This window comes from Muntiacus reevesi, chromosome 3, assembly GCF_963930625.1.
Source record: "Muntiacus reevesi chromosome 3, mMunRee1.1, whole genome shotgun sequence".
In the NCBI taxonomy this organism is placed as follows: Eukaryota; Metazoa; Chordata; class Mammalia; order Artiodactyla; family Cervidae; genus Muntiacus; species Muntiacus reevesi.
The window spans coordinates 91563032-91586507 of record NC_089251.1 but is presented as its reverse complement, the minus strand read 5'-3'; the positions used below and the strand labels follow the sequence as shown (position 1 = coordinate 91586507).

At 49.9% G+C, this 23476-nt stretch overlaps 1 protein-coding gene across 7 annotated transcripts; it reads left to right on the top strand.

The window, feature by feature from the left end:
• Nucleotides 1–8449: 8449 nt before the first annotated feature.
• On the top strand, nucleotides 8450–23344 carry RTKN (rhotekin). Of its 7 annotated transcripts, none has more exons than XM_065929597.1 (13): nucleotides 10108–10500; nucleotides 10856–11282; nucleotides 16835–17034; nucleotides 18658–18719; nucleotides 18817–18870; nucleotides 18968–19085; nucleotides 19296–19505; nucleotides 20196–20332; nucleotides 20434–20540; nucleotides 20764–20892; nucleotides 21586–21754; nucleotides 21974–22078; nucleotides 22653–23344. In XM_065929597.1, the coding sequence occupies exons 2-13, from the start codon at nucleotides 11211–11213 to the stop codon at nucleotides 22985–22987; spliced, it is 1698 nt and encodes a 565-aa protein (XP_065785669.1). In that variant the 5' UTR covers nucleotides 10108–10500; nucleotides 10856–11210; the 3' UTR covers nucleotides 22988–23344. The 7 variants fall into 7 exon arrangements, with proteins under 7 accessions (XP_065785674.1, XP_065785675.1, XP_065785668.1 ...); XM_065929600.1 differs by having other exon boundaries at nucleotides 10114–10500; nucleotides 20238–20332; XM_065929602.1 differs by lacking the exons at nucleotides 10108–10500; nucleotides 10856–11282 and adding an exon at nucleotides 8450–8523.
• The last annotated feature ends 132 nt before the right edge of the window (nucleotides 23345–23476 follow it).

Sequence of the window (23476 nt, the reverse complement as noted above, 5' to 3'; positions counted from 1 at the left end):
TGTATTTTCCTCAAATATGAGTACCCGATTCTATAACCTTTTTGCAACCCTCCCAATCAGGAAATTATCACTGATGCAATACTACCATCCTATCCATGGATCCTATTCAAATTTCACATACTGCCCAATGTCTCCTTTTCCTTTCTAGGTCAGAATTCAAATCCATAGTCATACATTACAATTCCTTGTCATATGTCTTTGATCTGCTTTAATCTACTAGACCATTTCCTCACTCCTTCCTTATCTTTTGTGACCTTGACAGTTTTAAAGAGTACAAGCGTTTGACTCTGTAGTATGTCCCTCAACCTGGACCATCTGGTGTTTCCTCAAGTCAAGACATAAGTTTTGGGCAGGAGTGCTGCTCAAAAAATGTTTCGCTGTGTTCTCAGTGTATCACATTAGGAGGCACAGGACATCAGCTTATTCCACTGATGATGCTAACATTTGTCACCTGCCGGGAGCCGGCACACGAGACCCCACCCATGACAAGGTCACGAGGGAGAAAACCTGGCAGGCAAGGCGGATCAGGTTTTCAGGGATTTCGAAAAGCTGCCCCCGGCGCTCACCTTAAAGATGATATCTGTCTTTCTGACGCCTGCCTCAATAGACTACTCCCTAATTTCTCTGACACAGGCAGAAGGCCTTCCCCGATCTCTTTCCAAATAAGAATCAATTTAGAACTTTAATCAATAAGTTTCCCGGGTGGTGGTATTTCATGAGATTATCCAGGGTGAAAGGAGTGTTTTAATTTAAACTCCTTTGCTGGTATTTTAGTTTGTTTGGCAAATGCATTTATGCCCTTGGTATTAATATGCATGATTGCTTATAATACCCTAATCATAAAATAACATAAAGAACCTGATCATATAAAGGCCCTAATAGACATAGAGCCCTTCGGGGGGGTGAGGAAGTCCTATTAGAAAACACAAGAAAAATTATTCTAAAGGTGGTTATTAGGTTGACGTTTGCTTGCTGTGTTTTGCTTTTAAAGTGCTAAGGTTGTGTTATAGAAACCATTGTTAATACAGTTAAAGATCTAGAGAAATAAGAACTTAGCCCTCGTGTGGTAACAATGAAACGGTTGTTAATTGTCAGCCAGGAGTGCTAGGCAGAAGCTGCCTCACCAAAGTCGCAGAGTCAGTGTGGGGTAAACTTAGATAAATGCAACTGACAACTTCTGCAGAAGGATTAATTTTTGTATTAACAAGGTTATACTTCTACTCTGTACTGTTGCCCTATGAAACTGCTACCTTTCAGTTAAGGTCACCATAGAAACAGAAAATAGGTTTACATTCACCTGACTTGCACAAAATGTTAATAGGCCCCAAGGCCAGAAGATAATGTACAAGGCCCTCATAAACAAAGAAGTATGCAGAACACACCCTGGTTTCGTGAAGAACAAGCTGATGTAATGTTAAACTATCTTCCCCTTAGAAATGTACTAATTTAGGGTATAAAAGCCACGGTAAAAAATAAAGCATTGCCAGACTCTGCCAGACCCTGCAAACACCCCCGTCTGGTCATTGTCTCTCTCTCTCTCTCTCTCTCTTTCTCTCTCTCTCTCCCTCGCAGACTTGGCCGTATCAAGACTGGTCTCACGTGTCTTCTCTCTCTCTCACCGACGCTGTTCATCCTGAGGGTATCCCCTGGATCCTGCCGAGGCTGGACCCTGGCAGTCACCTGTTCAAGGTGGTGTCTGTCAGTTTTTTCCACTGTAAAGTCACCGTTTTCTTTCTTTTTTATTATTTATTTTAAATTTATTTTTAATTTGGCCGTGCCCTGTGACTTTCAGGATCTTAGGTCCCCAACCAGGGATTAAACTTGGGCTCCAGCAGTGAAAGTGCCAAGTCCTAACCACTGGGGTGCCAAGGAATTCCCAAACTCACCATTTTCAACACTTTACTGAGTGTGTTCTGGGGAAATACTCTGAAACTACTCTGATATACTATCCTCCATCAAACTTCCACCCACCCGGTGTAATATCCATTGATGAATACTGTACAAATCAATTCTACTGTAATAATTGCCAAGTGGTATTCTACTTCCCTTATTCCATCTACATTTGTTAGTTGGTGTTCTATTGTGAAGTGCAGTTTTCTCTTCTCCTTACATTCTGTTACATTAATGTTTATTTATATCAGTATGGATTCTCATTTCAGTCAATGAGTTGTAATTCGTTACTATTATTATTTATTTTGATGCTTAAATTTGCCCCAGATTTGGTCAGTGGACATTTATTTAAGATGGTTTCTATATTCTTCTCCCATATCTTCATCATTCCTTGAGCACTTTTTACTTCCCAGCACTACAAAATATTTTGGGCTTATCTTGTACTCTCCCTGGATACGGGGTGGGAGCCCTTCAGAGGCCAGGCATTGGGAACATATGGCTGAGGTCATGCTGAGCCCAGCTGGTTCAAGATGGCAGCTGGATAACATGGCAGTGGTAGATTGAAGAGGCAGTGGTGCCCTAAAGAGGTGGTAGAGTCACAGGTAGTGGGTTTGCAGAGATCACCATGGAGGCAGAAGCAGGGTAGTGACTGGAGCCCCTGAGTTCCTAGCATGATGGGGTGTGAAGCCAGGAAGCACTGAGTGCCCCACTCAGTTAGGCTGGTCTCAACAGGCCTGGGCAATAACGACAAGGAACCAGAGAGGAAAGGCAGGGGTCAGAGATGAGCTGGCAGTGGGCCATGCAGGTGGCAGATCAGCCCCAGGGCACCTGGCAGCAGTGAGGCTGGGGACCCCTATGCTCTTGGGCATCCTCCAACCTTGGCTCCAGCCTTCCTTGGACACACTTCCTGGCAACTCCAGTAGGACCTTTGCCCTGGCCCCTGGCAAAGGTTTACATGCTCAGTGAGGACCAGCAGTGGGTCAACCAGGGTGCTGGGCATGTCTTCCAGCTACATGGAGTGGCTGAAGGGCATGTCCCTGCTAGTCAGGGCCTGACAAAATGTGGTCCACTGGAAAAGTAATGGCAAACCACTTCAGTATTCTTACCTTGAGAACCGCATGAACAAAATGAAAAGGCAAAATATATGACTGGAAGACGAGCCCCGCACCGCCCCCCCCCTCAAAAGGTGGGTAGGTGTCCAATATGCTACTGGGGAAGAATGGAGAAATAGTTCCATAAAAAATGAAGAGGCTGGCCTAAAGTGGAAATGTCACTCAATTGTGGATGTGTCTGGTGGTGAAAGTAAAGTCCATTGCTATAAACAACAATGTTGCGTAGGAACCCGAAATGTTAGGTCCATAAATCAAGGTAAATTGGACATGGTCAAGCAGGAGATGCAAGAGTCAACACTGACATTTTAGGAATCTGTGAACTAACCAAAATGGATGAGAATGGGTGAATTTAATTCAGATGACCATTATATCTACTACTATGGGCAAGAATCTTATAGAAGAAATGGAGTAGCCCTCTTGGTCAACAAAAGAGTCCACAATGCAGTACTTGGGTGCAGTCTTAAAAACAACAGAATGATCTCTGTTCATTTCAAGGCAAACCATTCAACATCACAGTAATCCAAGCCTATGCCCCAGGCACTAATGCCAAAGAAGCTGAAGTTGAATGGTTCTATGAAGACCTACAAGATCTAAAACTAACATAAAAAAAAAAAAAAAAAAAAAAAAAAAAAAAAAAAAACACCTTTCATCATAGGGGACTGGAATGCAAAATAGTAAGTCAAGAGATACCTGGAGTAACAGGCAAGTTTGGCCTTGGAGTACAAAATGAAGCAGGGCAAAGGCTAACAGAGTTTTGCCAAGAGAATGCACTGGTCATAGCAAACACTTTTTTCCAACAAGAGATGACTCTACACATGGACATCACCAGATGGTAAATACTGAAATCAAATCAATTATATTCTTTGCAGCCAAAGATGAAGAAGCTTGATACAGTCAGCAAAAACAAGACCTGGAGCTGACTGTGGCTCAGATCATCAGCTCTTATTGCAAAATTTAGGCTTAAATTGAACAGAATAGGGAAAGCCACTAGGTCAGTGAGGTATGATCTAAATCAAATCCCTTATTATTATGCAGGAGAAGTGACAAATAGATTCAAGCAATTAGATCTGGTAGAATGTCTGAAGAACTATGGATGGAGTTTTGTAACATTGTACAGGATATGGGGACCAAAACCATCCCCAAGAAAAAGAAATGCAAGACGGCAAAGTGGTTGTATGAGGAGGCCTTAGAAATAGCTGAGGAAAGAAGAGAACCAAAAGGCAAAGGAGATAGAGAAAGATATAGCCATCTGAATGCAGAGTTCCAGAGAATAGCAAGGAGAGATAAGAAAGACTTCTTAAGTAAAAAATGCAAAGAAATAGAGGGAAACAATAAAATGGGAAAGACTAGAGATCTCTTCAAGAAAATTGGAGATATCAAGGGAACATTTCATGCAAAGATGGGCACAATAAAGAATAGAAACAGATAGGACCTAACAGAAGCAGAAGAGATTAAGAAGAGGTGGAAAGAATACACAAACCTGTACAAAAAAAAAGGTCTTAATGGCTCAGATAACCACGATATGACTCACCTAGAGCCACACATGCTGGAGTGTGAAGTCAAGTGAGCCTTAGAAGCATCACTATGAGCAAAGCTAGTGGACATGATGGAATTCCAGTTGAGCTATTTCAAATCCTAAGAGATGATACTTTTAAAGTGCTGCACTCAATATGCCAGCAAATTTGGAAAACTCAGCAGTGGGCATAGGACTGAAAAAGGTCAGTTTTCATTCCAATCCCAAAGAAAGGTAATGCTAAAGAATGTTCAAATTACCATACAATTGTGCTCATTTCACATGCTAGGAAGATTATGCTCAAAATCCTTCAAGCTAGGCTTCAATAGTACATGAACCAAGAACTTGCAGATGTACAAGCTGGATTTAGAAAAGCAGAGAAACCAGAGATGAAATTGCCAACATCTGTTGGATCATAGAAAAACCAAGAGAGTTAAAAAAAATGTCTACTTCTCCTTCACTGACTACACCAAAGCCTTTGACTATGTGAACCACAACAAACTATGGAAAATTCTTATAGAGCTGGGAATACCAGACCACCTTACCTGTCTCCTGAGAAACCTGTATGCAGGACAAGAAGCAACAGTTAGAACCAGACATGGAAAAACAAACTGGTTCCTAATTGGGAAAGGAGTACTTCAAGGCTGTATATTGTTACCCTGCTTATTTAACTTACATGCAGAGTACATAATATGAAATATCAGTCTGGATGACTCACAAGCTGGAATCAAGATTGTGGGGGAAAATATCAACAACCTCAGATATGCAGATGATACCAGCCTAATGGCAGAAAGTGAAGAGGAATTAAACAGCCTCTTGAAGATGAAAGAGGAGAGTGATTTAACTGACTTAAAACTCAACATTCAAAACATTAAGATAAAAAAAAAACACAAAACACCCAAACATGAAGATCATGGCATCCGGTCCCATTGCTTCATGGCAAATAGATGGCGGGGGGGCTAGGGGGGAGTGGAAACAGTGACAGATTTTATTTTCCTGGGCTCCAAAAATCATTGCAGATGGTGACTGAAGCCACAACATTAAAAGAGGCTTGCTCCTTGGAAGAAAAGCTATGACAAAGCTAGATAGTACATTAAAAAGCAGAGACATCACTTTGCTGACAAAGGTCCGTATAGTCAAAGCCATGGTTTTCCCAGGAGTCGTGTATGGATGTGAGAGCTGGACCATAAAAAGGGCTTAGTGCCAAATAACTGATGTTTTCAAATTTTGGTGCTGGAGAAGACTCATGAGAGTCCCTTAGATTGCAAGGAAACCAAACCAGTCAATCCTAAAGGAAATCAACCCTGAATATTCATTGGAAGGACTGATGCTGAAGCTGAAGTTCCAATTCTTTGGCCATGTGATAAAAAGAGCCAACTTATTGGAAAAGACCCTGGTTTGGGGAAAGATTGAGGGCAGGAAGAGAAGGCAGCAACAGATGATGAGATGGTTGGATGGCATTATCGACTCATTGGACATGTGTCTGAGCAAACTCTGGGAGATGGTGAAGGACAGGAAAGCCTGGCGTGCTGCAGTCCATGTGCTTGTGTGCCAAGTAGCTTCAGTTATGTCTGACTCTTTGTGACCCCATGGACTGTAGGCTGCCAGGCTCCTCTGTCCATGGGCTTCTCCAGGCAAGAATACTGGAGTGGGTTACCATTTCCTTCTCCAGGGGATCTTCCTGACCCAGGCATTGAAGTCTCTTAAGTCTCCTGCATTGGTAGGAGTTTTCTTTATCACCAGTGCTGCCTGGGAAGCCCAGTTCATGAGATCAGAAAGAGTCAGGCACAACTAAGCGACAACAAAGTTGTATTTAACAGCTGGAATGCACAATTCCAGAAAATTCAGCAATTTTCTCTTATGAGCTAGTATGAGGCTTCAGCATTCCATGGCACCAAACTGTGTCAGTGTTTTTCTGTGATTATGGGGAAAGTGTGGTTTGTTCATTTATTTTTTACTTTGTATTATTTTTTAAGTGGTAGAAAAAGAAATGTTTCAAAAACTGAATGAGCACTTTCAAAAAAGAATTTAATTAAAAATTAATAACTCCTCAGAAATTTTGGCCCTTGTCTCTCCATCTTCAGTTGAGAACAGTGTGAGCTGGCTTCCCAAACCCCAGACACAACCTCGTCCAACAGATTTATGCAAATACATGTCAGACTATGATCCCTAAAATATAACTCTGGTCGTGTCACTCCTTTCCCAAAATCTGAAGTCACATCAAGTGCAAATTCTCAGGCAGGATTTGAGCTCTATTTCCTTTCCAAATGCTTTCCATTTCTCCAGCTTTTGTTAGGGGTTTTCAAACCCTTCCGTATAGCCTGTGTTCCACAGGTGTGTGTGTGTGTGTGTGTGTGTGTCTGTGTGTGTGTCCCTGCATGCAGCTGAGGGGGCCTCTGGAGAGGACAAGATTTGGGGCTCCAGACCCTGCTTCTATTACAGCAGCTGTGATCATATTTCATATATTTCAGGTGACATTTCATTTGGGGGAAAAAGCATTCTGCTGCTAAAAGTTAAACATTTGAAACAAACCATTTTAGTCCCACAGCATGGCTCATCCCAGTCAAGCACTCCCAAATCTGTATGTTTCCTTTGGGCATCTCATTTGTTCATTTACTTCAACCAATGATTTATTGAGAACTTCGTATGTGCCAGGCACTGGGCATAAAGTAGTGGATAAGACAGACTGTCCCTCCCTGGGGAGCTTACAGTTTAGAAGAGTGATGATAGATATCTGAAGAAATTCAGAAACAATGCCTTCCTTTCCCCCTCACTCTTCCTTTGAGATTTATCTCAGAGGCCACAGATTTTTCAAAATCTTTTGATCTGCCTTTCCTACTGACAGAAGAACTCCCTTCTCCATGTAAACTTCTGGAAACAACAAAGATGTTTGTTGTTTTCTCCGGTCCAGCATCCATTCTTTCACTTTCTGGTGGTAGTGCCTGTAATAGTTTTTCAGAGGCCATGTCTCCCTCCCCTTTCTCCCAGCTCATTGGGTTCCATTTGGTTTCCAGGAGTGGGAAGTGACCTAGGCCTGGCCAACTGGCACATGGAATCCTATTTGACTATAGTGATTGGTTCAGGTCTGGCCATCCCTCTGCCTATAAAAATCAGTTTGAGATGGATAAACGATGTGAAATGGCCCATAGTGAATCCCAGACATGCACAGGAGCTTCAAGAAACAGAGGCTCAGGAAAAAAAAAAGAAAAGAAAAGAAACAGAGGCTCTCTTTTCTGCTGCATTTAAGTCTGAAAGTACACAGACCCAGAATTTTTGACAACCATTTTATAGTACTGTGGAGAATGAAGCCCTTGGAGAGGAAAGTAGATCCAGATGAAGAAGAAAGACAGGATCCTTGTGGGCCAAGCCACAACTAAAGCCTGAACCCTGGATACCATCATTCCTTAAGCCATAAATTTCCCCTTTTGCCAAAGTAAATTTAAATCAGGTTTTCTAAAAGAATGTTGAGTAATTTTTCATAGCCCAGCAGTTCTAACCTGGGCTCTGGTATTTCTCTGGCTCTAGCTTTGAAGGAACAGTTCTCTCTTTCTGTCTCTCTCGTTCTCCCCAGTAAATTCCTAAATCCCCGGAATTCCTCATCTATGGCCAGCAAACTAATCCTCTGCCATTTCCTTCTGTCCTACAGAGCTGGGGGTGGTGGTGAGGGGCCTCTTTTTCTGCAGAAGCTGAGAATCCTAACCCTGTCTCAGCTTCCCAGCAAAGCAGCAGAGAGCCCATCTTAGGTAACAGACATCCTCACCCTCTAAGGCAGTCAAGGTCTGGGCCCAGGGAACCGAAGGTCGCTGGTGCCCCATCCAAGGGCACAAAGGTGCGGCACCCTACCCTTTTCCTTCAGAGCTCCGCTTAGGGGGCGCTTGTCTCGTGCCGGGCATTCATGCTCGTGTGTAATCCTCATAGCGACCTGAGGGGTGCGGTGATTACCGTATCCTCACTGCACAAGTGAGAAGACTGAAGCTCAAGAAGTTCTCTGACAGTCAAGGATCCACGGTTAGTAACGAATAGAGCAGAGTTATCAGGCGTGCTTAAGCCCTGCTCGGTGAACACGAGGCCACGAGGCCACGAGGGACGGAGAGGAGCTTAAAGTGGGGAGGGGGACGAAGAAGGGACATCTGGGGCCGCAGGAAGCCGGAACCCTGAGGAGCTGCTCAGGGGTGAGATTGGGCGCGGCCCCGGGGCCTGGCGGTGAGACTCGCGGTGATCCCCGGGCCTCGGGGTTTTCCGCGCGCAGGTAGCCCGGCTCGCCGAGGGGCGCAGCCTTGGGGGCGGGGCTCCTCTAGGCCCGCCCCGCGCCCAGGTGTGGCGCCCGCGCCCCCTCCGCTAGCGGCGGCGCGCCCCCTCAGCGCTCCCGAGGTGTAGGCCTGCTTGCAGCCCGGGACTGGCCCGGCCGCCCGGGCCTTCGGCGGGGGCGGGGGGGTGGAGGGAGAGAGTGCCGCGCCCTGCCCGCCCAGGTGTCGTCTCCGGAGGCGGAGTTTGGGAATCCGGCTGCGGGAGATTCCCAGCCGGACTAGCTGAAGGGCAGCGAGGGAAAGAAGCCTGCGGGACGAGGCAGAGCGGGCGGCGCGGGGAGTGCAGAAGGCAGGCAAAGGCGCGGGGCCGCCAGCATGTTCTCCCGAAACCACCGGAGCCGGGTCACCGTGGCCAGGGGCTCTGCCCTGGAGATGGAGTTCAAACGCGGCCGCTTCCGACTCAGCCTCTTAAGCGACCCGCCGGAGGTGAGAGACCCGCGTCCCTGCCTTCCCCTCCCCCGGCTCCCGCAGTTCGGGCCGCCCGGGCCTCCCGCCCCGCCCGCGCGCGCCGAGGGGCGGAGACGCGGTGGGTCGGGTACAGACCAGAGGTTGTTGACTTAAAAAGTCAGGCGCGGACCGCCTGCACGTTAATCCAGCCGTGTCACCCCAGACATTCTCTGGCCCGTGGGATGATTTGCCTCCGCTTGGAAAAACTTCAGTTTAAGGAGTCCTAGGCTCGATTCCTAAGATGTGCCTTACGGCAGCCCTTCTGGGTATCCTGGAGATGTGCAACTAGCCGGGCTCTAACAAGACTCCTGGCCGGGGTGCCCGCTCCTTCCCTGGCCTCCAGCCGCATCCCACTGCCCGTCTCTACCGTCTGGGCCAGCCTCCATCGTCTGTCCTGACTTCTCGGCTGAAACTCTCCGCAACTGCTCCTCTGTGGCTGGGGGAATCGGAAGTGAGGGGTTCCCGATTAACGATTTGGGATTATTTCCCACACCCAAGCTTTCAGCCTCCTTTTCTGTGGCCTAAGAGTCCAGCCTCTACAGTTCCCTCCCTGGCCCACTACTCTACACGTTGCCCAAATCTGAGCCCGACTTGTAATTCCCAAAAGAGGCTCAGGGGGGGCTGAAAGATGCGGGGGCTGAACTAGGACTGCGAGGGCCCGTGGCGACAGCAAAGGCTGTCCCCCAGGTCAGTTCTCCTTCGCTGCCGGTCCTGGAAAGGGTTAAGTGAGGGGGCCTTCCTCACTCCTCCCGGATTCCAGTTCTGGCTTCTGCACTTTACCCCACAGCCTGCCCAGAACAAAGGCTCTTTCACACCCATGTCCCACACTCCCAGGCCTTCTCTGACTCAGAAGCTAGTGGGCCTGGGAGACAGGGCCTCTGTCGAGTCCCGCATAAGCAACGCCGCGTGGGGCCAGCGTGGGGGAGTGAGGGGCGAGGCCCAGGGACCCGGAGGAGGGGCCTGTGAGCTGGGGCCGCCCCCGGGAGAAGCCCGGCCTTTTGGGGGCCATCGCGGAGGAACCGGAGTGGAGCCGCTGGGCCCCGGAGCGGAGTGTGACTCCGTGGGCCTGGGGTGGAGGGGGGGCGGTGGTGGCAAAGCCGCAGCTGGCTGGGAATCGGGGCTGGTTTCCTGTCTGGAAGGGAAGGGGCCCGCAGAGGGGAGCGGGGGCAGCGCAGCCAGGCACACCCCTGCCTTTCTCCCTCCTTCTCCTCCCTTCTGCTGGAAAAGCAAGGTAATTGTGAACCCAGGGTGGGGCGGGCTGGATGAAGGTCCCAAGTTGGAAGAGGTGGCCCTGGGGGTTGGGCCGCAATGACCCCTCTGTCCCACTTCTTAGGCTCACGCAATCAAGTCCCCACCTCTATCCCTCTTCTTCCTCAAACTAAGCCCGAACCCTTTCAGAAAGCAACCTCCTGACAATCCCCACAGCTCCACAGAACCTGCATGAACTGTCCCTTCCCGGCCCCCTTCCAGCTGTGCCTGCCCCTCACACCCTACAGCACACAGATTCTCTGTCCACCAGGCCAGGGTTGTGGGCGGGGGCTGGGGAGGGGCCAGAGTCGGAATGAAAGAGCCTTTTTCTTCCACAGCTGGGAGAGCAGCTGCCACCAAAGCAAGACTGGACACTCTGTGCCCAGAGCCCCTTCTGCAGCTGGCCTCCTCTCCGGGTACCCTGCGCATCCTCACCTCGCTTTCCTTTTCTCCCATGCCTGGCTCCATCAGGGCCCTGGAACAGCGGTAGGCAAGGAGACTTTGTCACAGCAGCCAGAGGGGTCTAACTGGAGCACGAGAGGGGCAGGGGCTGCCTCTGCCCTCTGACCAAGAACTGCCCACCTCTTTCAAGACGAGGAGAGCAGCGGGAGAGGAATTGTGGGCAGCGTGGGGCTGTCTTGCCCCACCCCTCTGAGGGGTCAGCAAGGGAAGGGGAGCCCAGGGGGCACAGACATGCAGGACAGATTGCACATCCTGGAGGACCTGAATATGCTCTACATCCGGCAGATGGCGCTCAGCCTGGAGGTAACGCCCCCACCCCTGGAGTGCGCCTCCTCCGCAGCATCCCAGCCCCTGTTCTGTGCTGCCCTCCCCGGCTGGGCCTGCTCCACGGGGGAGAGGGATTTAGTGGTTCTGTGTGCCCTTCTTTGGGTGCTATTTGGGGACCCAGGTTCAGTTCTGCGAGTTAGAGTATTGCGTTGGCAACAGGGTCTTCACCCTTACTTCTGGAAGCTCTGTGGGTTTGTGTGGTTGTCGGTTCTGGGGCCGAGGGTTCCTTTTAGGTGTGGGAAGAAGAGAGTACACTGTGAACGTGATCTTCAGAAAGGAGATGACCTTACCAGAGAAGGGGAAGAGGATTCTAGGGCAGGATGTAAGGATTCTGTGGCCCTAAAGATGGCAGGGAGCTGTTTATTCATTTGTTTATTCTTACTCACATTTATTGAGCACCTACTATATGCCAGCTACTTTCTAGATCTTGGAACACCTCAGTGAACAAAACAGGACAGGTCCACTCTAGGGGACCTAGAAACACGCAAACACATAAATAATCTCACAATGAAATTATGATAAAAACGGGGGTATCATTAACATTAGGTAGGAGAGGCAGCATTAGATGTAGGAGTCAGGGAAGGCTTTTGTGAACTCTTTGAGCTGTGGCCAGAAGGATAAAGATATGTAAAGATGGGAGGAAGAGCTTTCCAGACAGAGGGCAGAGTAAGGACCTTAAATGAGGATGAGGATGATATGTTTGGGGAAGAAAGAGAGCCAGTGTGGCTAAAACATACTGGTTGGGGTCAAGCTGGTGGGCAGGGACCAGATTATGCAGGGCTTTGAAGGCCATGACAAGTCATTTAGATTTTACTATAAGTGTGGTGTTGGCCCATGGAGGGTTTTAAGCATATGGGACAACTCACCTAATGTTTTAAAATGATAGCTGTTGTGTTTGAAAGGAACAGGCTAGGTAGGGGTCGGGGGGGTGACCACCAGCTAGGAGATCATTACAGCCTTTGGGGAATGATGCTGATGGTGAGGATTAAATGCTTATGGTGAAGATAGGGAGAAAGGGGTGGATTTGAAATGATGGTGGGCGATCTGACAGGGCTTGTTGATGGGTTGGACGTGAGGCTGAGGCCAAAAGAGGGCTCCAGGATGATTCTTAGGCGTGTGGCTAAGCAGCTGGGCAGTGTGGTCATTTACAGAGGTGGGAAAGGTAGAGGAAGCTGTGGCGGTAACTGCCTGGACCAGGCAGAGGGTTGCTGCTGAGGGAGGTCAGAGGCCGGACAGTAGAGTCTAGCTCAGAGAGGGATTTATCACAAGTTTTTGCACCCTCAAGCTGGTCCCCACTCCCTAGATAATGATAGACATTACTAGTCAGTTATTCACTCTTCACCAACAAACCCATGCATGGCCTCACAATCTTTCTCAGCACAACCTTGGCATAAATTATGCAGATTGTGTCCTTCACAAGGGCATTGCATAGTGGCAAGAGTCCTGGCCTAGTTTCAGACTGTGAGGAGGAAACACCTTTATCTAAGTTATTTGCCTAGTGAGGGTCATCTTTTTCTAATATGCAGAAAGTTGCCCAAGGTTTCCAGTGGGACTCTGACACTACCTATTGTCTTGTGTTGGCACATGAGATAAAATCTATTTGCCATCCCTAGTCCTCTGCGCTGTTCATGTTACTAGTTACATGTGTCTATTTACACTTAAAATTTAGTTAATTAAAATGAAATAAAATAATTTTTAGTTCCTTAATTTTTCATGTGGTCAATGAAATATGGCTATTGGTCCATGTGGTCATAGCTATTGAGCATTTCCGTCATTGTAGGATGATGGAATGATCTTATTGGACATGGCTGGTCTAGGTATTTAAGTATTCAAATTCTTCATCCCTCCCTCTCCATGTAATTGTTCTTCATAGGAGCCCTGCCCAAGTTCTGGGACAGAAGAGGGGGCTTAGATTTCACTTTCAGTTCAGTCACTCAATCATGTCTGACTCTTTGCGGCCCCATGAACCACAGCACGCCAGGCCTCCCTGTCCATCACCAACTCCCAGAGTTCACCCAAACCCATGTCCATTTAATCATCTCTTATTCATCCATTGGTTGGTTGAGGGTGCTGTGTTCTTTCCCTGGGAGGCTCAGCAGTTCTCCAACCCCCAACTCATTGATGTTTCAGGGATTAGCAAGAGGGATAGTTGTGAAAGTGTAAATTCAAGGAGATTTTTCTGGAGAAGGCAACTTAAGGTGCAAGTAAGGAGGAGGTGGGAATGCTGGGCCCAGGTAGAAGTTAGATTTTCCTATTTAATCTTCAAACAGTGCTATGGAGCAGGTGGAATACCCAACTCCCACCCCCTACCCCTACCCCCACCCCCAGAGGTTAAGTTCTCACAGCTAGTTAAGTTCCTAAGCCAGGATTTGAATTTAGCCCTGGTGGAGTTTCAAAGGATCATAAGGTGATGAGAAGCAGAGCAGGAAGTCAGAGACAGAAGAGGGTGGGAGGAACTGGAAAGGATGTCCAGAGAGGGCCTAGTATGTGCTGGGGTTTCGGACCATGACTCATCCTTCTTCAGCCCCTTGGGTCCTGACCTCGTCCCGCTGACATCCAACTGAGGGCTCTTTCCCAGGAGAACCTGGTGAAAGTACTGCTGGCTTGGGAAGAGAGGGCATATGGGGGGGTGGGGAAGGGGAGGGGACATGGAGCTATCCCTGAGGTAGGGAGAGGGGGTGAAGGTCTGGGATCCAGATCCTGTGTCAGGATTCCCAAGATGGTCTGCCCAACGGATGGGAGGTTTTTAGGGCATTCTCCACTCTGGGGTGTGGGAGGGTGGATTCAGACCAGAGGGCTGAGGGGGCAGTGGTAGACAGGGTGTCTGGGCCCCTAGGCCAGCTCATCCGGGCTGAACACCATGACTTCTCTGCAGCCCATTATACCAATGTATTCCAGTGTATATACCATCCTCCCTCCTGCAAGCTCCCAGGCCAGGAGTCACCTTGGAGAGCAATTGTAACGTGGAGGGGTCTCCTGGTCTCCAGCAGCTCTAGAGCCTGGAGCCCTTTCCAGGGTGAGGGCAGTGCTCCTGGAGGTACCATCCCTCTGCCACTCGGTCTCTCTGGGTAACACTGCCGCTGGAGCCTAATGGGGCCAGGCGCACCGAGGGAACAGGGGCTGCCTGAGGCTCACTCTCGAGACAGCTGGGAGCTGATGTCATCGGCGCTCACTGCAGGCGGGGAGGCTCCCCAGGGTACCTGGCGGGGAGGTTCCCCAGAGGACCAGCCACACTGCCTGCTTCATGCTGCGTGTGCAATGGATAGGGCTAGGGAGGAATCCGTGAGTGCTGGGGCTGGGACCAAAAGGCAAGTCAGGAGGGGGCCTGAGGATGTTGCTCAGCCCTGCCCCCCTCACTTGTTTGGGGCATTTGTGGTAGAAGCTGGATGCAGAATGAGATGGGGGTGGGCAAGCAACAAACCTTAGCAGAGGTGGGACCCTGGTGCAGGCAGACATGTGGAGGTGGGGACAACTGTGTAGTCTGAGAGGAGGCGGAGGTGGCATTGCACACGTTGGCCTATTTATAAAGAGTCAGGAAGGGAAACGTAGATAGTGAGGGCGATGAGATGAGGTGAGAGGTGATGAGAGTCTGGCCTAGCCCAAGTGGGGAAGGAAGAATCAGCAGGTAGGTCGGACAAGGCAATTCCTGGAAGCAGCAATTTAGGGTGTTCAGGTCTTGGAGACTTGAAGGTTGTCCCCATTAGGGACAGAGGTAAGGGCACAGAGTGTGAAAGAGAGCTGGTGTGAGGGAGAAGACGGGTTTGGATGTCGGGCAGTCACATTCACCCTCCTCTTCCAATCCTATGACTCCACTTGGCTTGCTTCTGATTTGTATACACTGTAATAGGGTTAGTCTTCCAGTTGCGCCCCGAAGCCTTCCCCATCACCTCAGTCAGAAACAAATAGGGTCTGTTTCCTGAGAGTGCATTTGTGCCACGACCTGGCACTTACAGAGCAGCCATTAATGTCTGCATCTCTCACCTCCCAGCTGGATTTCAAATGTGAAGACTTTGACAGCACAGGGATGCTCTAGTGTTATTATTGGGTGAATGTTACTGGGGCTGAGATAGCATCATTACAATAAGTACACACTACTTCTTCCCCGCCCCCACCTCCTTCCAAGTGTAACATATGTTGGGCATTTTGCTAAGTGCCTGCTCAGCAACTCACTCTTGACCTTCTGTTTCACCTGCCTTCATGTCTCTGTCTTCACCTCCAATACTCAGAAGGACAGCAGGTGGCAGGTTCCAAAATGTGGGGTGTGTACTGCATTCTGTACAGTCTGGGTGAACACTGTAGGGAATATGCTTCTCCACTGACCCCTTGCCAACTAGATGTCCTCTCTCATCACTTGAGTCTTTGGGGTAACCCAGGATAGCCCTTACTATCTGTGGCCATTCCCTTTAGGTGGTGGTTCTCAGCCTGGGCTGCACCTCAAGGTCACTTGGGGAATTTTCCAAAAAATGCACATGCCCCACTTCCTGAGAGATTCTTATTCTGCTAATGTGAGGTGGGGCCTGGTGACTTTTTTTTTAATCAGAAGATTTAATTTTTTTAAAAGGTAACACAATTCCAATAGTATGGTAATAAAGAACCATATTTATAAAGTATCATAAATTGACTTTCCATTCCTGGCTCACAGCCCCACAACCACTATTTTATGTGTATCTATGGATATGGATTGCAGAAGGCAATGGCACCCCACTCCAGTACCCTTGCCTGGAAAATCCCATGGATGGAGGAGACTGGTAGGCTGTGGTCCATGGGGTCACGAAGAGTTGGACACGACTGAGCGACTTCACTTTCACTTTTCACTTTCACGCATTGGAGAAGGAAATGGCAACCCACTCCAGTATTCTTGCCTGGAGAATCCCAGGGACGGGGGAGCCTGGCGGGATGCCGTCTACGGGGTCGTACAGAGGCGGACACGACTGAAATGACTTAGCAGCAGCAGCATGGACATGGATATGCATATATAAATATTGTGCCCAAATAGGAGCATGCTGTAATACTGTTCTGCTTTCTCTTCTCATTTCATATATTTTGAATATTGTTTCATTTTTGCATACGTACCTACCTTATTGTCTGCAATATTCCATATTCCGTGGTATAGATGTACTATAACTTATTTAACCAATGCCCTATTGAAGGACTTTTAATCTTGGTGTTTTAAATTGATGTGCAATGAATATGGCTCTGCCCACCAGTGTCACTATATCTGTAGGGTAAAATCCTAGATGATGCATAGCTGGATAAAAGGATGTGAATTTGTAGTTTTTACAGATTTTTCCAAATTGTGCTCCAAAGACGCTGAAAAATTTATACTCCTGAAGGGCATCTGTATTTTTACAAAGCTTCTCTGGTTATTCCTGGGCAGTTGAAGTTGAGACTCAGTCCCTGCCCTTTAGTTGTCTGAAACCTATGTTCATCAGTTTCTTGTTGACCACAGCCCACTTAGGGACTGAAGGGTGCATCAGTCTGTCCCCCGATTGACATTTCCTTCTCTTCCTTATCCCCAATCTGGCTAGGACACAGAGTTGCAAAGAAAGTTAGACCATGAGATCCGGATGAGGGAAGGGGCCTGCAAGCTGCTGGCGGCCTGCTCCCAGCGAGAGCAGGCTCTGGAGGCCACCAAGAGCCTGCTGGTGTGCAATAGCCGCATCCTCAACTACATGGGCGAGCTGCAGCGGCGCAAGGAGGCACAGGTGCTGAAGAAGACAGGCCGGAGGTAAGCAAGGGGGAGGCGAGGCTTTATGGGGATAGCGGTGTGCTGGAGGTATATATGGAGCATGGAGTGTGGAGCACCTCAAAGACGACTCCCTGATGAAGACTGCCTAGGGACCTAGAAGACACCTTGATGTTTTATCACCACAGTGTGCTGCCCAGAGGCGCACTAGTGAATTGCTAGGGCCCAGTAAAGCCAGTTTGTCTGGTGAAAGGCTGGCAGTTTGAGGATAGTAATGCAGAAGTGCTAATTTGCTAAGCCGTGCCTGTGACCTGATGATCCTGTTTGTCTAGCTTCTGGAAAGCTAATTTTCTCAAAGCCAGTTCACCAAATGGTCAATTTGCTAAATGACCAATTAGTCATTTACTGTAACAGACAGTAGCTAATTGTACCTGGGGTTTGCCTCATTTGAGGCAGAAATTGGGAGAAATAATAATTCAAATATGTAAGTAAAAGCTTACCCATTCATATAATTAGACTGTGTTCTAAAAGGACTCAATCTGACAAAACTGTAGTGAGATGGTTGAGGTGATGCTCTGATAAAACTAAAATGTGAAGAAAATATTTGACAAATTGATCATTCTGAGAATTGACCATTTTTTTGTCACACACAAGGAGAGGTTGCCAGGAGGCCTCTAGAGTTCACCCATAAAGACACCAGGGGAAGGCAGGAACCCCTCAATGGCTGCTCCATAAAGTTAAAGAAGAGCAAGCCGGCAGGGACAGCTTCTACTGTGAGTCTGCTGTCTCTTTAAGAGGTGGCCATTGACAAGCTCTGCCTTGCCCAAGTCCCCACACATCCTATACAGTGTGATCTGTGGCACACCCTAAGTCCCTGGCAGCTGAACACATTGCTATCAGTGCCACATCATTTAGTTTAAGGCTGTTCCAAGTCACTAATTTCATTATGATGAATTATAAATTAGTCTGGATAAGCTGGCCCACCTTAGGAGAGGGACACATGCTTGTTGAGTTCTAATGATAGGCAGGGAGGGGAGGAAGGCTGGATGTCCCTCCTGCAGTAGAGGGACTGGGCAACTTGGGGCACTGGGAAGGTTCAGCCGATCTAGCCAGAAGGGTAGAGGAGAAATCAAAGCTGGGCGGGGGTGGGTGGGTGGGGGGGAGATGGAGAGAGATTTGTGATAAATGGGACACAAATGTCCCCTAATTGGGTTCTTGACTTTCTGACTGACCGAGTACCCTCCTTTATTGAAGTGATGAGATGGTGGAGACAAGCAGCCTCTTTTGTTGTTAAAAAGACAGCCTGCGAACTCCTCCAAGCCTGAGAAGAACCCTTGACAGGGGGTCTCTCTGTGGGTACCTGTCTCCTCAAGCCCCACTTCTTCCTGGCAGGGGTCTAGGGAGGTGGTCAGGAGGGGTGCTTGTTGGGGGTGGCCTGAGTTTGTACTGTGTGTGTGAGCTAACTGCCTCGAGTATTCCCAAGCCCAGCAACCTCCTGGGTTCAATGGACAACTCTCCCTAACCGTCCTTCAGCTCTGCCAATGTCAGCCTGGCTGGGACCTGGCAGCTGAGCACTGGGCCAGGGGGTTCCTAGAGCCTTTGGGAACCAGAGTCAGGGGGAACAGTGTCAAGAGGCCAGGCTAGGATGTTGTGATTTGCCCACAGGCCTTCGGACAGTGGGCCACACACTGAGCGCTCCCCCTGCCGTGGCCAGATCTGCATTTCTGGTAAGAAACACAACTACCCCAGCTGCTGGCATTCTTCGCCCAGTGATAAGGTCTCCTGTCCTGCCTTGACATCTATTCCTATCCCTCTGTCCCTTAGATCTCCGGATTCCACTCATGTGGAAGGACACAGAATATTTCAAGAACAAAGGCGGTGAGTTCCACACATGTGGGACAGACTTAAGGGAGTGGCCCTGAGATTGGAGGTCCCCTTGGGGCACATCATTACCAGTTTTGCTCTCGGCCCCCAGACCTGCACCGCTGGGCTGTGTTCCTGCTGCTGCAGATAGGGGAACACATTCAGGACACAGAGATGATCCTGGTGGACAGGACCCTCACAGACATCTCCTTTCAGAACAACGTGCTCTTGTGGGTACCTCATCCCTGTGGCTCCCCACTTTCTCTGCTAGGCTCTAATCTTGTAGCTACAGAGGAGGGGAGGAAGAGAAGGAGGGAGGGAGCTGGGCCTTCCCTGTGGAGCTGTCTTGTACTCGCACGACATCCATCCTAACCCCAGCGCCGCTCCCTGGACTGGCCCAGACTATCCTCCTCTCCTTGCTTCCTCCCGTATTCCTACAGTGCTGAGGCAGGGCCAGACTTTGAACTGCGGCTGGAGCTGTACGGGGCCTGTGTGGAAGAGGAGGGGGCCCTGGCTGGAGCCCCCAAGAGGCTTGCCACCAAACTCAGCAGCTCCTTGGGTCGCTCCTCTGGGAGGCGTGTCCGAGCATCGCTGGAGACTGCTGGGGGTTCAGGCAGCAGTCCCATCTTGCTTCCCACCCCGGCTGTGGGGTAAGCACCTATAGTCCTGCCCGGCCCTCAGCTGGCCACTGGCGATCTCTGAGTTGTGTTGAGCATGCACAGCCTATTTTCCATGGCTGCCAGGACATGCAGACAGATATGAATGAGCAGTGGTCACATACTGGGAGGCACTCTGGCCCATACCTCAGGCACTTCAAACAGCCAACTGAGAAGACCAACAGGAATGCAGGAAGAGCTAGGTTCTGGGGTCTTCACTGCTTTTGCAGCAACAGATACACCTTATGTGGAGATAACAGAGTGCCCCTGGCTACAGCAGAATAGCCCAGGTTCTGTGGTGTTGCCTACAGGCACCTGGAGGCAACTGTTAGACTCACTGGGTCTCTGAGGAGCAGTTTGAGAACCTTGCAGGTAATGAACAGATTGCTTATTTTGGAGACAGATGCAGATTCAAATTCAAGTTCTACCACCTCCGTTTTATTTTGGGGCAGACTTCTTAACCTCTTTAAGCCTCCAACTGCTTTAACTAAAGAATGCCACCAACCTCACAGGGCTGTTGTGGGTATACAGTGGGATAATATATTTAAAGCACAGGCCCCAGCACTTAGTGGGAGTACAGTAAATGTTTGTTTCAACCCCTGTGGGGGGAGGCAAGCTAGTTTTCTGTGGGGCAGCCTAAACGGTGGGGCAGCCCTGCTCAGCTGTTATCGCTCTTGCATGCAGCATACCGCTCACTTGGCTGCTGCCCACCTCTCTGTCCTGCAGTGGTCCCCGTTACCACCTCTTGGCTCATACCACGCTCACCCTAGCAGCTGTGCAAGATGGGTTCCGCACACATGACCTCACCCTCGCAGCTCCTGGTGAGTATGTGCGTGTGTGGGGGATGCTGGGTGGCGAGAAGAGCGGCTGTCAGAGGGCCCCCTTCACATCGCCCACGCTCGCCCTGCACTTCTCCCCCCAGAGGAGAACCCCGCCTGGCTGCCCCTTTACGGCAGCGTGTGCTGCCGCCTGGTGGCCCAGCCTCTCTGCATGACTCAGCCTACCGCAAGTGGTACCCTCAGGGTGCAGGTGAGGGGCCCGGGGAGTGGAAGGGAAGTGGGAGAAGGCAAAGGAGAGCCAGATCACCTAGGAATCAAAGAACTGTTGAGAAAGGAGGAAGGAGGGGCGTGGTAGCATGAAAGGAGGGTAAGATAGGAGGGTGGGCAGAAAGGAGTCGTTTTTCTGGGGGGGGGCTGGGAAGAAGGGTGCTGGGGGTGTGATTCCCTCAGGAAACCTTGGGTCATTTATGCAGCAAGCTGGGGAGCCGCGGGACTGGGTGCAAGTTCACGGAGTCCTGAAAGGCACAAACCTCTTCTGTTACCGGCAACCTGAGGACACAGCCCCTGGGGCCGAGCCGCTGTTTACTATCGCAATCAACAAGGTGAGGAGTCTCTGGTGGTGAGGCCATCATGTGCCAGGGTTTGGGTATCTCTCCACCAGGCCCCAGGAGGGTGGGCACAGAGACCTCAGAGAGATCAAAGCTAGCTTCCTGCCCCCAACAGCACCACACCCAGCTTCAGGGCCAGGGAAGCCGAGGGACCTTGCTCTCCCCACCAGCATCACTGAAAACGACTATCCCTTCTACTCAGCAGCCTCAGCCCCTGCCGAGTGTCAGAGAGGGTTCTGTTGCCAGTTTAGGACTCTGCACCCTCCTCCCATCTTTCTTCAGATCCCAGTCTGCACCTCCTTCACCCTTTCCTGGTTTTCTCTCCCGGCCCAAGTCCAAGGACCTGTTTGGTTTCCTAGCCCTTGTGCTGGCAGTCCTGCCAACTTCTATAAACTGAGGGGCCTTCATGTCCCTGCTCCTGCCTGCCTCCTCACCCTCCCTGCCTTGCTCTATCCCTCCTTTCCTGTCTCCATCTGCTCCTTTTCCTGACTGACGATGACTTGTCTCATTCCAGCCCTTTCTTGCCATTTCTTTCCACGCTGGTCAGTAGGAGGCAAATGAGAGGGCTTGGTGAAAGCTCCACCAACTCTGCCTTCTACGAGTAGGGATGACCAAGCCTGCCTGATGTCACTGCTAACTCCTGTGACCACGGTGAAGGTGGAAGCAGATCTTGGATTTCTCCTACAGGACACTCAAGTCCGGGCAGGGGAGCTGGACCAGGCAGCCGGTGGGCCCTTCACCCTGAGCATCAGGAACCAGGATGGGGAGGAAGAGGTGATACACACTCTTCAGGCGGAGAGTCGGGGAGCCCTGCAGAGCTGGATGGAGGCTCTGTGGCAGCTTTTCTTTGACATGAGTAAGAGAAGGGGTCTGGATCGCGGCTTGCTATTTTTACCAAAATAAAATTATTTGATAATTCTTATAATTAAAAATTATATAATTAATACAATATTAAATTATTATACTAATTCTTATAGTAATACAATATTTTTTGAAATGAGCATATTTCAAGAATGTGTGGAAGGGAATGTAGCAGGGGAGAAGGCAGCCCACCCCCTCAATGCTCTCCCCTCAGGTCAGTGGAAGCAGTGCTGCGATGAAATAATGAAAATTGAAACACCTGCTCCTCGGAAACCACCCCAAGTGCTGGCCAAGCAGGGGTCCTTGTACCATGAAATGGGTGAGTGGAAGTGCACTGTGGGATCCTCATGGGAAGTTGCACTGGGGGCTTCAAGGGAACCCAGATAATGGAGACACAGAGAAAGCACACTGTGGGCGAAGGCAGAGCTCTGGGGACCCAAGTCCCACCCAGGATTCCTTTCCCTTCTCCAACTCTTCTTAAAGTCACCTCCACCAAAGTTCAAACAAAACTCTGTAGAACCAGGCTCATTTCATGGATTTGTTTTCCTAATTTTTTCTTTCCCATTTCCCTTTCTGCATGTGGATTCCTGTCTCTTCCTCTGATCCTTCACTTGCCTGGCAATGCTTTAATTTTCCTCCTTTCTTGGTTTCTTCACCTGCTTCTGCCTACTCCCCGTCCCTGTCCACCCGCTCCGCCCATGTGCCACAGTCTTATCAGAACCTGTGGCTCCTGGGGGCCCATGTGAGGGGCTCCTCCTGCAGGATAATGCAGTCTCAGCTGAGATCCGGGCTCTGCTTTCCTCCTCTTACAGTGACAGGTGATGCTCAGGGCTGAGTAGCTCTGGGGCCCAAGCTCTGACTCCCCTCCCCTCAATCCCTTCCTGATGCCACAGCTATTGAGCCGCTGGATGACATCGCAGCGGTGACAGACATCCTGGCCCAGCGGGAGGGTGCGAGGCTGGAGACGCCCCCACCCTGGCTAGCAATGTTTACAGACCAGCCTGCCTTGCCTGGCCCCTGCTCACCTGCTTCAGTGGCCCCAGCTCCAGCCCGGATCCACTCCTTGCCCTGGGGGAGACCCCGAACATTCTCTCTGGATGCTGTCCCCCCAGACCACTCCCCTGGGGCTTCTCGCTTGGTTGCCCCTCTCCCCCTGCAACGATCCCCACGGTCCAGAGGCCTCTGCAGCAAAGGCCCACCCCACACTTGGCTCCAGTCACCAGTGTGAGAGAAAAAGGTGCTGGCAACAGGATCTGGCCAGAAGAGGAGAAGATCTGTGTGCAGCTGGGCTCTGGATTCAGCACTGTTTCTGGCAGGTTGACCAGCTTGGCCTCCCCTTCCTTTGCTGGAGTCGGGGCAGGCTGAGAAGGGGTAGCAGAAGCCCCTTTACGCTGTGGTTGCCACGGTGCTGAAGGACTCGTTCCCAGGGCTGACTGGGACCCCCTAAACCCTTCCTGGGAGAAAACTGGAACCAACCCTGCCCTACCTCCCTGCATTAACCAGCTTAGAGAATGGCACTGAAGAGCCCTGGGAGGGAACACACCTCCCTTGTGACTTTTACATTGACCATTAAAGTTATTTAACATCACCCTTCACCTGGTTGTTGAGGACAGATTGCCTCTTGACTTGGTCAGGACCCGCCATAGCCCCTTATCCCTGGAGCTTAGTTCACTAGTTGTGAAGTATGACGATGAGATTGAATAATCAGACAAGGGCT